The sequence below is a fragment of the Rhodamnia argentea genome, chromosome 5 (assembly GCF_020921035.1).
Source record: "Rhodamnia argentea isolate NSW1041297 chromosome 5, ASM2092103v1, whole genome shotgun sequence".
In the NCBI taxonomy this organism is placed as follows: domain Eukaryota; kingdom Viridiplantae; phylum Streptophyta; class Magnoliopsida; order Myrtales; family Myrtaceae; genus Rhodamnia; species Rhodamnia argentea.
The window spans coordinates 14313615-14327133 of NC_063154.1; the positions used below are offsets into that span (position 1 = coordinate 14313615).

At 40.5% G+C, this 13519-nt stretch overlaps 2 protein-coding genes across 3 annotated transcripts; both read right to left on the reverse strand.

Moving 5' to 3' along the window:
* Positions 1–5568: 5568 nt before the first annotated feature.
* On the reverse strand, positions 5569–7944 carry LOC115728797 (protein ALUMINUM SENSITIVE 3-like). Its single transcript, XM_030659197.2, has 3 exons — positions 7392–7944; positions 6284–6529; positions 5569–6023 (listed from the first exon to the last, which is right to left on the reverse strand). The coding sequence occupies exons 1-3, from the start codon at positions 7623–7625 to the stop codon at positions 5709–5711; spliced, it is 795 nt and encodes a 264-aa protein (XP_030515057.2). The 5' UTR covers positions 7626–7944; the 3' UTR covers positions 5569–5708.
* Positions 7945–9045: 1101 nt separating this feature from the next.
* Positions 9046–12082, reverse strand: LOC115728798 (dirigent protein 17-like). Of its 2 annotated transcripts, none has more exons than XM_030659199.2 (2): positions 11939–12082; positions 9046–9844 (listed from the first exon to the last, which is right to left on the reverse strand). In XM_030659199.2, exon 2 carries the CDS (start codon positions 9821–9823, stop codon positions 9353–9355), a length of 471 nt encoding a protein of 156 aa, XP_030515059.1. In that variant the 5' UTR covers positions 9824–9844; positions 11939–12082; the 3' UTR covers positions 9046–9352. The 2 variants fall into 2 exon arrangements, with proteins under 2 accessions (XP_030515059.1, XP_030515058.1); XM_030659198.2 differs by having other exon boundaries at positions 9046–9852.
* Between the last annotated feature and the right edge of the window lie 1437 nt (positions 12083–13519).

The following is a 13519-nucleotide window of genomic DNA, read 5'->3' on the forward strand; positions in this document are numbered from 1 at the left end:
TTAGGAGTCACTAAATAATGAAGAAGACTAAACTACCATTGCTAACAATTAAGCCTAATAATTAATGATTCAACACATGGGATGCTTAGCACCTCTTGATTTTAGGGTGTGCAATCTAAATCGGAAAATCATCAACTTTCCTAAATTCGATGAAAGGCAACCAGTCCACCAAGGGTCCAAAGTTGATTACCTAGATAGAGGCAACATGTAGAACACATTTTTTTATAATTAAAACATATTTTAGGTCTCATATCTTGTCGGTCAACCTTTGGTCCAATCTCAGTCGAATCCAGGTAAAATGGATCTGTGAAATTGAGGGCGAAATTCAAGATCACAGCAAGCTTTTTCCTATTGTCTTCAATGCTCCATCCACTGGTACAATTGTGCTAAGGGGTGAGCATGTAGCGGGCCATGGTGGAAAGAATGGAAAAATGCAAAGCTCTAGCCTTCCGGTACTACAAAATGTCCACGTCAATCGGTGAGGATGATATCTCCAGCAATAGGGCAAAATTTGATGCACAATTACAACAAGGTAAAACGTAAAAGCAAGAAAGAGAAATCAAAACAAAATATTTTTATTTTTTTTTCATTCTTAAAATAGGGCTACATGCATTATAGAATTTCACTATAATTAGTAGCTTGCAACTCTCATTACATCTCTTAATTATAAAAGAAATAAATATTATATAGTAGTAACTATTCATGTGCCTAAGCCTAAACTACTAATGGAAAAATATAGGCTCAAATTATGATAGTCCTCTAGTGTCCAAAAAGCGTTCCTCCCTTCGACACCCATTAAGGAGGCTCCCCTGGACCTTTGCCCTCATATTGAGGAGTGCAACCATCGTGCTTTTCTATCAATGAAGAGTATGAACCACATCCCAATACTTAAAACCGTGTCGAGCCTTGTGTGTACTAAACAAATTGTTGCGATCGGATCCTCACCGTCAATGAGATTTGTCATACATCAATCAATTTGCCTAGGATGAATATCCATAATTCTGTAGATATTCAGATAGGGTTTCTCTCCTCCCCAAAAAAGCTCCACCCCTCCCTCTTCTGTAGGGTCTTTTTTGGAGGGGGGGAGAGAGGGACCTTCTCTCTCCTCTCCCCCTCCCCCCCCTCTCTCTCATTCTCCCTCTCTGTTTTCATATTTCTTCATATCCTCATCTTTTTTATTAAATTTTACGTTGATTTTGTGGGGGATTCATCGACTTTCTTAAAGTGGAGAGTTTTGTTTGGTGAGCTCAAAAGTTTGATATGCAAGTATCTCGAAAGCATCTGCTATTTCAGATTTGCTCACTCACTCTAGCTCTCGTGCTTGCTCCATATAGTTGAGCGCAGCTCTACTACCGCTTTTGCAATAGGCTTATCTAAAAGTTTTTTTTTTGATCAATTAATTTCTGTTTTGCTCTCAATCTAGAGTTAAATATAAATTTGTGTGCTTTTCTATTTCAACCTAGAAATATATCTTATCTATGTGTTTTCAACATGTTGATGTTGTTGTTGTTGTTGTCTTCTCTATACAATAATAGTGCTGGGGACACCGAATCTAAGTGTGCATTGCCTTTTGGTAAAACCATACTTACTGGAAATAGAAATTTTGGCGTATGCTTATAACTTATGTTGATACGAGATTCGGTTATCGGCCGCCGTTTGTGCTTTAATGCATCTATGTGGAATTGCAAGCTGTACCAAGTTGATTTATCTTTTATATTTACTTGCTTTGTTTGATTTACATTTTTATCTTGAACTTATGTACTTCTCTCTCGAATGAAATGAAAATTTCCCATTCGACCAAAATAAAAAAAAAAAATTAAACTTCATGGCCTTAACAATTGGACCGGAAAAATCATCACCCTCCTTGCCAACTAATTCTATTGAAATAAAGAACGTGAATGACAAAGCTTGGTTGCTCGATGGATAATCACTTGTGGACATGGGCTCCATTGCATCCTTGAGCACCTTAAAAAGTTGGGATAATGACATAAATAATTTTTTAACTTTGGCCCAATATGCAACATGTTCCTTTAACTTTTAATTTATTCAATATGGTCCCCGAACTTTAACCTAATGTTTAATATGGTCTCTGAATTTTGAATTTGTTTGATTTGTCCTTGGACTTGTGATACATATTGTCACACCCCTAGGTTTAAATGAACAGGAAAATGACACGGCCGTCCTCGTACTAAAGGACGCGGCCTCAGATAAAAAAACCAACATAAGCTTGATATCAAATATATATATATATATATATATATATTCCAACTATATATATACATATAGACATTTGTCTAAACATAAAGTTGGCTTCTCCATTAGAGATTCTACAATCCTCAAAGATATTTACATATCACCACTCAACTAAACCCAACGACTAACAACATATATGTATACAACTTCTCTTGGGTCATCCCAAAATAAAGCCCCGACGTTTGCGCGTTCTTGCCGTTGACCGAAGAGTCGAAACATTTAAAGGAATGGAATGAGCACCACGTTCAATGAGTAGTCACATCTCTTCTAGATCGAGCACTCACTATGCACATATAATAATATCAAAACTCTAATTCATAAATGAATAATGTCACTTTGGCTTAACGATATATATATATACGAAATATTCTTAGTACCAATATAAAATAATGGTCAGTCCATTGATCATCTCCATCATCCAAGATCAATGGTCATTCATTGCCAATCTCTTGCTCATATGAAACCACGATCCAACATACGCCTAGTGACAAGGCGACCAGATTCCCTCCTTGGTAGGTCTCCCATTATCGCCGGTGGTTCGGCCCCAAAGGATATCTGAAACTAGTATGCATACCCAAAACCCTTATCGGGTTCTGGCCATAATGAGCATCAAACGATTTACTATAATCGAAACCAAATCCATTTCATAAACCGGAATATATCTCACAACCATTTCGGATAAACCGGGTTCCAAATCGAAACACATATTTACAATTCATTTCGAAGTGGTTTGTAAGTATCAAAATGCGTAAATGCTCGATCAATTTTTATGCGACAACTATGCCTTTAGTGTTCATAATATATATCAAATCTACCGCCTTCAAGTTATGACTTTATAAATTATAAAGAGATAAGCACCACTGATATAGCCTAATTCAAACCTTGAAAGCTAATTCGGGCCCCGAACTCGAATCCTATCAATTTAGCAAAAACTAGTATCACGGTAAGCAAAATGCTACCGTAACTAGATCGCTAAGTTAAGCTCATTCGCTAATCAAACTATTCCTACGTGTTAATAAAATGCTTATCGAATCGTATAATCTAATCTATCCGTAACGCGTAAAACTTCAACTATATGGCGTAACTAAACTATTTTTAACAAGGCGAATACTTACTAGATGCTGAAAATTATGTTGATTCTTGACCAAACGAATTTATTTCTTCTTTTTTTCTTCTCTTTTTTTCTCCTGTTTTCGATGAATGGTCTCTCTTCTTTTATAATCTTGGCCGAGCTCTGCTATTTGAGGCGGTGACTATTCTTTAATTAATTAATTAATTTTGTTTTAAGCAGTCAAATGGTCAACAGGCCACATGGCGTCACAAGGCCAAATATATGGCCAGATGTCATCTGCATATATTCACATATTCAGTATAGTCCTTCCATTTATTTAAGATCATGGATATCATTAAACATTTTCATATAGTGCCAGGGAATAAATTAAACATGCACTAAAAGTTCACATCAAGCAAATTAAAAGTGCGAGCACCATATTACACTGATGGATCAAAATTTAGACATCATTTGTGTCATTTTTCCTAAAAAGTTCCCAAACCCTCCGATCTTGTTGGGTTAATAGCCGTAACCTGGCAGTGGCTGTTGCGCCATGGCGGGTGGAAACCAATGTGAGCATCTCCATCTTCTGGTCACATGCCTTCTTCAACCCCAAGCAAGTTCAATTCCACCTTGTTCTCTTTCATGCTGCAGAGCAACTCCACATCTTGTTTCTTTGAGGTGCTGGGACCTAATGTATCGGATGCACCAGATGTATCCAACTGTGCAGAATTGTGAAGCTCTCATCTTCTCTTCGGAGGGATTGATTTCGCAGCCACGCGCAGCATACAGGGAAGAAAATGCCACTGCAAACAGGCCTCAGCTTGTGAATTACGTGGATATAGCAGTCTCTTAAATGTGAGATTTTGGAGTTCCTAACTTTTAGATTGGCCTGATCCAGTGTCTGGTGATACAACAGCGAGCGTAGTTCATTTGGCTTGTCCTCAAATCCTAAGTCAATGAGATTCGAAAGTGTTCTGTCGAAAGAAGGACGACCGCCAGGCGAGCCTAAAGTGCAGTTTCTGGGCACCTTGCCCATGGCCGACGAATAGTGGATCTTCCGCAGAGCCAAACCGTTTCCCGGCAGATAGTGCTTAACATGTAAGGAGCTGTTAATTCCATACTTCATTATACACTATCTGCCAAGCAACAGTTTGGCTTAGCAAAAGTGCAGTTGAGTTTTAAATATTACAGTTTAGTTGGTTCGAGACTGACATTCCAAATGCCCTCCATCTAATTTAGAACACTTCTCATGTGAGTTCTTCGTATGCTCTCTTCTTGTTGTCGTCGAACTGAATTCAATCAAATGTAGAATTCCTAGCTTCTTATATTCTTCATGCTAGCAATCAACTACAAAGCAACGAATTCAATCTAAATGCAGGCGTCGGACAAAGCCCGTAACCATTTACTTGTTGAAATAATTGCTTGGAAATCCAATATATTCGGACTTTTCCGTTTCTAAAACTAAGGAATGAACACTTTGTATTACCAATTGCAATAGCCGAAGTTAGAACATCTCTACAAAAGACTGGTGAACATGTTTGGTAAACCAGATCACGAAGGTTTGGGAACTGAACCAAATGGGAACATTCAACATCCTTCATCTTCTTGTTTTCAGATGCTTTAGGATGATGAGAGCATTAACCAGCTCGACCTAGTCCCACAACCTCTAATGATGTTCCAGTGCACAACTCCGTGCCTAGCCGCAATAATCAATCTCCATACCATTCCTGGCTTTTGCCGACTTCACAAACATTGCAAGGGGTCGGAGTACTTTCGATCCTATTGCTCCAAGAAGCAGCGTAGATATAAAGGGTGTCACAAACATCTGCAGTGCCCTAAAACTGAAGCCCGTCCGAGCTGCTGCCACTTCAAACCCACCGTCCCCCAGCCAAGGCAATGCAAAGCCAGGCCAATCCCGTCCGAGGCACACGAATTCTTGGGTGCCCATAACAAGGTTAGGGGCGGTGTCAGCAAGCCGTCAATGATTAGCTCACATTAGAATTGTTTGTTCGCAATTAGTACGGATAAAAGCTTCCTTTTCCCCAACATATTGTATCTTATACAGATTTCATTGAGTTCTTGTATATAATGAAAATATTTTGCCGTATGAAAGATTAAGTTCCACTTAAGTTCAATCAAATCATGGGCATCTTCGAGGTTCCTTTTTTTTTGGGTCAGATCTTCTAAGTTCTTGATTGACTGATATCCTTGTGTGAGTTTTTGGTTTTCATTTAGTCTAGATCTGCATCGACAGTTCTTAGTTTCATATGAATCTCAGCCTCCTCTTGTCAAGAATAATACGTAAAGCATTTACAAGTTGGATCAGGGAGAAAACAACCAATCCATCTTCCAATTTGGTTTTTGCGTCGACAATCATATTCTCAACATAACTGATAACATCTCAGTCTGAAGAGAAGACAGAGACTCGTAATTGGTGAGCATAGGAGAAGAAACCCGGCCAGGCGAGGTAAGTCGACGTGATGCTGCTAATTGTGGAAGCGCCGACGAGCATGTTCACCACCACGATCTGAAGCTGAATGGCCTCAAGGGGCGAAGCGCCTCCCATTATGAGACCAGTCATTGCTCCTGGAAGTGTGATCAGGCCCAACGTTTTGGCATTGTCCAACACCGGCGAGAGTCCAACCACCAGCGCTCTCTTCACCGGTTGCATTATGGCCTGGTCAGGGGTCGCACCGAGAGCCAGTGCTGTCTCCACCTATCAAAAAGTTCATGAATTATTAGTTAAAGAGCAAAGTGCCAGGGAAAGTAACCTGCAATTTTTGCTTGTATTAAGTTGAAAATCCATATAAAGGTGGTTTGATAAAGTTTATTTGGAAGAGCTGGGTCCTAGACAAAGTAGTTGCCCTTATCAAATTCATCAATGAGAATTTTCTTCATCATCTTCTGAACAAGTTTTAGCAAACATTTCCCAGGAGGAAAAAAAATTATTAGTTAACATGATTTATGGTGGTGTACCTGATTGATTTGTGACTTGACGTCGTCTCGAAGTCGCTTCATGGTGACTCCAGTTACTGTCATCGAATTTCCAATCATCATCCCTGCAATCGGTATAATATACCGAGGAGTGAAAGGAAATACGCGCAACAGCACCAACACCAACATCGTCACTGAAGTTCCGGCCAAAATCGAGGCTCCGGCGATGTACTTGCCTTTGGGCACGTGCTTGGCTCGTTGTCCTGCTGTATGACCGGCAACACAAACCTGCACTCAATGGAAGAGGGAAGGAAAAGATCAACAGAAGTCCCGTTTTCACTTCCTAGGCGTGGTTCACCTTATCAATTCCGAAAAAATTTACTCGGCAAGGACAACGTCATACATAAACTCCTTCAGGTTTGTACTTGCAAACGAGATAATCAAAACTTGATACAAATCACGCCATTGCCATTAAAAGCTGCCACTGAAATCTTTCGATAAAGTGCCTTCGAATGTAAGGTCCATATAAAAAGCAGAATGTAGAATGAGCATGTATGGCTCAACTAAAGTTCTCCAACTTGTCGCCTTAATTTTCATCGACTCAGAAAGAAAAGCAGGAGGGAGATTCTGTGATTATGATTCCGATGAGATTTTCCACCTATGTTCGATGCGATCCAAGCTCTCGAAATCTTCAGGTACATGAATGGACTGGAATTATCCATGCTTGTGCTCGAGTTAAATGTGATATCTGTCTCAAATTTCCACCCGCTAGGAATGGTAATATCTGCACCCCCGACCGGGTTCAGAGTTCCGTGAAGAATACACTGACCGAAAACAAATATTGTTGCATATCCTGGTTGACATCAGTCCGTCGAGACTGCATAGAATTGGCTGGACCGACACTCATAGACAAGAGGATTTTCCTGTAGCGTTTTGCCAGGCACAGGACAACAGAGGCTAGAGTCTCAGACATACAGAGAAGTTTGTATAACTTGGGGAAAAGAAAGAGCCTTGCTTTCGAGTGTCGAACGTTTGAACAAACTCCCACCGTCAATCAACCAACTAAAACAAAACCGACCAAGCGTTTGCAAAATCGAAAGAAAAGAAAAAGGAAGAAAGAGCTGATCAGAGGAGGAGGAGATGTGCAAACCATGAAAATGTAAGCCAAGAAGATCCAAGCAACGCTTTCGCTGTTGAAAATGAGCTGCAGAACGAAGCCGATCACGGAGAGCTGAAGAAAAGCTCTGAAGATGGAGTAAACCATCTCCCTCTCCAATCCCAGCTTCTGCAAGTACGACAGCCCCACTGCCATCGCCACCACGGCAAGCGCGGCCACCGGCTTGATCATGCCCTTCACAAAGTGATACTCAGCAGCCATCATCATAGCTCAGTCAGAGAAAGAAAGACAGGCCGATTTGGACTGTGTTACCAGAGAAAAGAGTGAGTGATTGTGAAGATAACGCTGGTCGGTTTGAAAGTCTTTGGCATGTGGAATCTGATAAGGGGCCTTGAGTCTTTTCATGTGGAAATGGTGGAGTACGACAGTTGCAAAGAGGAAGCTCCCAGTAAGGAAAGGCCATCTTCTACAGATTTTGCTAAACATAGATACAGCACGTTTTATCTCACTGTTCCTTGGGACAGAATTTGATAACGTGGGATTTGCGATCTGAGGTGAGATCGGTTCAGTCGAACAAGTTTAGTCCATGCCATCCCTATTTGAGCTTCTTTTTTTTTTTTTTTCAATATCTAGACTAGGCGATAGTCGCTCTGCATCACACCCACGAATCGAAAATCTTGAATTAGCGAGCCCCGTCACTGCAACATCACTGAGATGCCAAAGGTGACAAAGGCAAGATGTGCCGTACAACTTAGGCAACGCGGCACATGCCGTTTAAACAATGCTCTTTCACGATGCGAATTCAATTCACGATCTCATAGAAGATAGCTCCCAACTATCACTAAATCAATCAATTCAATGGTTTCAATCGGTGAGTACTGGGCACAACTGAAAGGGCATATAGCCCACTTGGAGGAGACGAAAGGACAAAATCTTGGTTAAATCCCAGATTCTGCCTTACTCGAATTAGCGGATGACTGTATGAAGTGGTGCGGGGGTCCCAGCGTTCCCACCAATTAGTATAAGATGCCAATTTCGTATGTAATGCATGCGTTCATTAACCTAGTATGGGTACTTCAAGTTGCGCGAGCCATCGTCTGATTCCCTGAACATTTTGCTTGAAGTACATCAAATCAATCCATCCATCAATCGATCAATAAGCGAATCGAATCTCAATGGCCCGACCACGCATTCCCACTTGGAATGACTTGTGAAATAAATTCTCTAACGCTACCCTTACACATACCTTTCCTTTTTGAAGTGATATGGGTGGTTGATGTTATTCCCTTAGCAGCAACTAAGAAAAGTAAACTGGAAAAAAAAAAGTTCGGAGGGGATCACAGTCATGAAACTGGAATTTACTAACTCCGAATGCAGATAATTAGGTGGCACCTACACCAAATAACGTCAATTACAATATGTTAGCAGCTGCAAATATGATAAAGTGCCTCATAAGAAACATAGTGTTGAGATGACTTGCTTTTACGTGCATTCATCACTCAGAATGGATGATATTAAGCTCGGTCGACATTAGATTAGTCAAGGAAATAGAGTCATGATATGACCTGCCTCTCAGTGCATAATCCAATGATTTGAATGATAGATGCACCTAAAGATGAGTCCGCAAGAATACCATAGGAAAGTATAACTAAATAAGGAGACGACAAATATCGAAGTGTTTGTAAATTTTTTTAGGCACCTCTTTTCTTGGATGATTCCAAGCAAAGAGAAGAAAGACAAACAGGTACCTTTCTCGGCCTTCTGGTTGAGATCAAGTGTAATAATATCTGTTCATCTCAATTTAACAAAGACGAGATTTGAAGCAAAATGACACCTAAGATAGGGAGCAAAATAATTGAGGCACAAAACCATTTACAGTTCATTCATATTCCTATGGTAATTTTACCATCCTTTGGGCAATCCGCGATGCTCAGCGTCTGCACTCAGAAGGTATGATTCCAGCGACCAGCTTCCTCGACCGCCCTCACTTACCTTCACCCTGTTCCCATATTATAGGCCTTACCTTTTTGATACGGCAATAAGCTCCTTCGACTTTTGTTAGTGGGTTTCTGGCCTTTCCTGATAACCTTCAGTGCCAGCAATTTCAGAGGAACCGTGATGTCCAAAGGAAGTAGAATATCTTCCAGCTCATGCCACTCAAGATCTTCAGAGTCACCGTCTTCGTAGACCACCCTGTACCAGCCGGTTTCCTTATCAAACTGCACAACAGTACCAGAAAAATATCTCCCTTCAAACAGTTTCCAAACTTCTCTCCCTTCTATCCATTCACCAAAACCTTGGAAGCCAGGAAACTTCGCCTCATGCTTGAAATCAGAAAAAGCAGGAGGGCCATTGCTAGAGTTCAACTTTGGCACCCCATTAATTACTATAGCTGGTTCTCCTGGCAAGACATACACCCCTGCCGACGATGAGTTTAAATCTAGTTCTTTGCACGTTTCTTCCATCTATGGTTGTCTTTATATATCCTGGGACACTGAATAGAGCAATCTATTCAGATGCAGATCACACTGCAGGGTTTTGTATATTCTTCCTTTTGAATCCAGTTTATTTAATCAAACCCATGCCATAGTGAGTATTTCTAAAGTAACAGAAACCACACTAATAAACATTTGACTGAGAAGCGGTAGACAAAAAAAGTTCTGCTGAAAATACAACTCGAAGCAAATATATGACAGCAGAGAACCAATCTATTCACCGAGATATAACCAAAACAAGTGTGTCAGAGAGTCAAAAGATGTATTCAAAAAAAGACGCTTGATAGGCGCGTGATACAAAGTTTATGTAGTCCAACATCATTAGGCAGACCAAAAATGCATAACAACCACCCTGAAATCATTGGTTGAAGAAACAAGAGTGCCAATCTTCTAAGCAGAAAGCAACACCACAAGTCATGCATAGGAAAGAGGAAAGCCAAAGGTCTCCTTGAGCTTCAGGTATGAATTTCATAATTATCAGTCAGAGTGAAAAACTGTAAAGTATAAGTAGCTGAAATGATGAGGATAATTTAGGTCAGCTTCAAGTGACAAAAACCTCTCAGTCTCGAGCAAAATTAAGTTCATAGTTAATAGTTCTCTATCTCACTGATTTTTCCTTTTGTCCCTTTTGGGCATAACAGAGGGCAAAAGCCCCAATAATTAGGAAGTAGCTCTCATAGATGTACTAGCTTGATCGCCCAACAACAAATAGAGTATCTCCCTCAGATGATAAACTGAAGACCAAAACTCTTTGGACTAGTAACTGAAGTTAATCTGAAAATCAACGTGCTCCACTGAAATTCCCCGTATCTGCATAAACCATTTTAGTAGAAAGGGACACTTTCAAGTAAGAGTTTTCCTCCAGGCCCTAAACATTTAATTAACTTTGAGATTGTTAAATCATTTTCCCAGTAGCAAATATGTCACAATCTTTGTATGTGCAGAGCTAGCATCCAAGCATTCGATACATCCATATATATGCCTTAGCTACTGTTACAAAAGGTAATGACCGGAGTAACGACCAGAACTCCAACAATGATTTCTTTCAGTAAAACTCAAGTCTATTACATATTTTCTGTCAGCCATCATCTTCAGAGTTTATCCACAAAGTAACTCTGAGAACAAGGAAATATAATTACCGGCAGTTGACCACAATTTGGTGTCTAAACCAGATAGGTGCCTGCCTTTTTAATATAGTATTTACACCAACATCTTGATCAATGCTGAATCCTCAGGAGAAAATAACAATCTCTAGTATTGTGAATTCTTCCTGGTCAGCATCGGAAGACAAAAGCATGAGCGTAGCAATAACAACATGGAAAACAGTGGGCCGAATTTCTGGGTTTCGGGTTTGTCTCATGTTGTTGCCACCACCTTCCTTCACATCTTCGTTTCGTCAGTCTCATTTGTTGCAGATGCAAAGAATAAGCCCCCTGACCTAACCTCTTTCAGCGTCCAATAAAACCTTTCTCGTCCCTAACATTCTAGTTTATTCACTAGCACAAACAGCACTTCACGATCTCGTATAGAAAGGAAAAACTTATAAAAAAAACCAAGGATTGGATTGCGCATCTTTATACGATTTGACCCAGCATTTCCCCAGTCGGGCCAGTACTGAAGTGAAGTCAAAAGTAGCGATTTGGTTAGAGAATTTAGTTTCAGGAGAAGTCTTCCAGGAAACTTGTTCCTTAAACACCACGCAAATGCAATTCCAGATCAATCCCAGATCAACCCCAATGCCGCTCAAAATCAAGAATCACACAAACAAGAAGAAAAGGACATAAAAGACCAAGCAAAGAAAGGGGTGCTTCCAACGCTTCTATCATAAAGAAACTATTGATCTTACGAGATGTTTTCCGGAAGCCAAATCAGATTGCATAAGAATCCACAAATTGAACAGAGACTAAAAAGCCCAGGCTCCTTCAAAGTACTCTCCTACGCGCATAACAATATACTCGAATCACAAACCTCATCCGGCATTCAAATGGGTGCTCAGGAACGCAACTGAAGATGCCCAAATCAGCGAGGGAAATGGAACAAAGGCTAAACAAAACGATGGAAAGCTTGACGCGGAACGACATGTACCTTCGAACGACGATTGGTCGCCTATAAACTCGCAGCACAGATCATCCAAGAACGTGCACCAATCGAACGATGATTGGTCGCCGGAAATTCGCAGCAGAGATCGTCCAAGAAACAGGACAGAGAGAGAGAGAGAGAGTCATGAGTACTTGCCTTGCCAGATGCCAGGTGAGGGAGGTAGAAAAAATGAAAGAGATGAAGGGAGGAGGAAGAGGAGGAAAAGGGTTTTTTCGTAACTCTACTGTTTTGGGTGGGCGGAGGCCAAAAAACAAATAATAATAAATGGAGCAATTTTTCGAGATAGACCACATTATGCGAGAGGATTAGGGCTCTCAAAAAGGCCCCCGCCGGCCCGACCCGGCCCGGCCCGGCCCGGATGGAAAATCTAGGGCTGTCCAAAAGGCCCGACTGGCCCGGCCCAGCACTTGTCCCCCCCCATTCATGCACTAAAACCCTTTTTTCTTTTTTTTTTTTTTTTTTAATTTTTGTTATGGTTGAAGGCCTGCATGCATGCGAATTTGAGAAGCATAGAATGGCTAATAGCTCCAATTTGTGACCTTGAACTTTTTTTATTTTTGATACAATTTGTTTTTCATTTTTTTTCGGAATTTCTTTTATGTTGGATCTAGCAAAACTATATATGTATAGGGTGGTCTGTCTTTGCATGCACCGTTTTCCTCCGTTTTCTAGCTGATGACAACATCCCCATTATTAGTGGATTTTTGGAAGAGTTGACTAGAATTCAATGATTTTTGTTTAATTTTTTTTTCATTTCGGATATTATTTTCGTGATTATTTTTGACTTTCATAGGATTTTGGGATAATGGTTTCATTCTTTTTCATTGTTATAACGCATTCTTTTTATCTCAATTCATGAGAACATATGGAAGGCCAAACAAGCTTTCTAGCAAATAGTGTCACGATTCGTCAATCATGTAATTCCACTCAAATCGGATGTGATTGTAAGTAGGTTGGTGCATTAATTTCTTCCACTCGACTTGCCTATTTGAGTCGCATTAAATCAGGCAAACCTTACAGTAGACTCGATACTCGAAAGTAGGGATGTGATGGCCGGTCCGGTCCTGGAAGGGCCGACCATAGTCTTTTTGGGGGGGGGCGGGGGGGGGGGCGGTCTCGTCCACTCGAGGGACCGCTACTATTAAAATCTAGTCAACTTAATAAACTATGCCATGGTAAAAACATAGCCCTATGACTTTTATGATCGAACTTGACCAAAATGTTGATTCAATACCAAATCCGGCCGTTACATGATAAAAAAATCACCACCGCACTCAAAAAGCCTGAGAGAAAGATGACCAAAAACAAGATGGAAAAAGAAAAAAGAGAGTCTTGAGGAGGGGTGTGCAGGTTGGGAAAAAATGTAGACTTTTATTATTTTGTTTTGTTTTAAATTTTCTTTTGCAATTGTATATATTTATATATAAATAATTATATATTATTGGCGGTTGGCGGGCGGTCGGTCCCATACGAAACCCAGGCCGGACCATCCCCCAGGCCGGCTGGGGGGGGTTTACTACGGTGTAGGTGTTTTGAGCTCTCTCGCAAATGATAGGCTTTAAATCA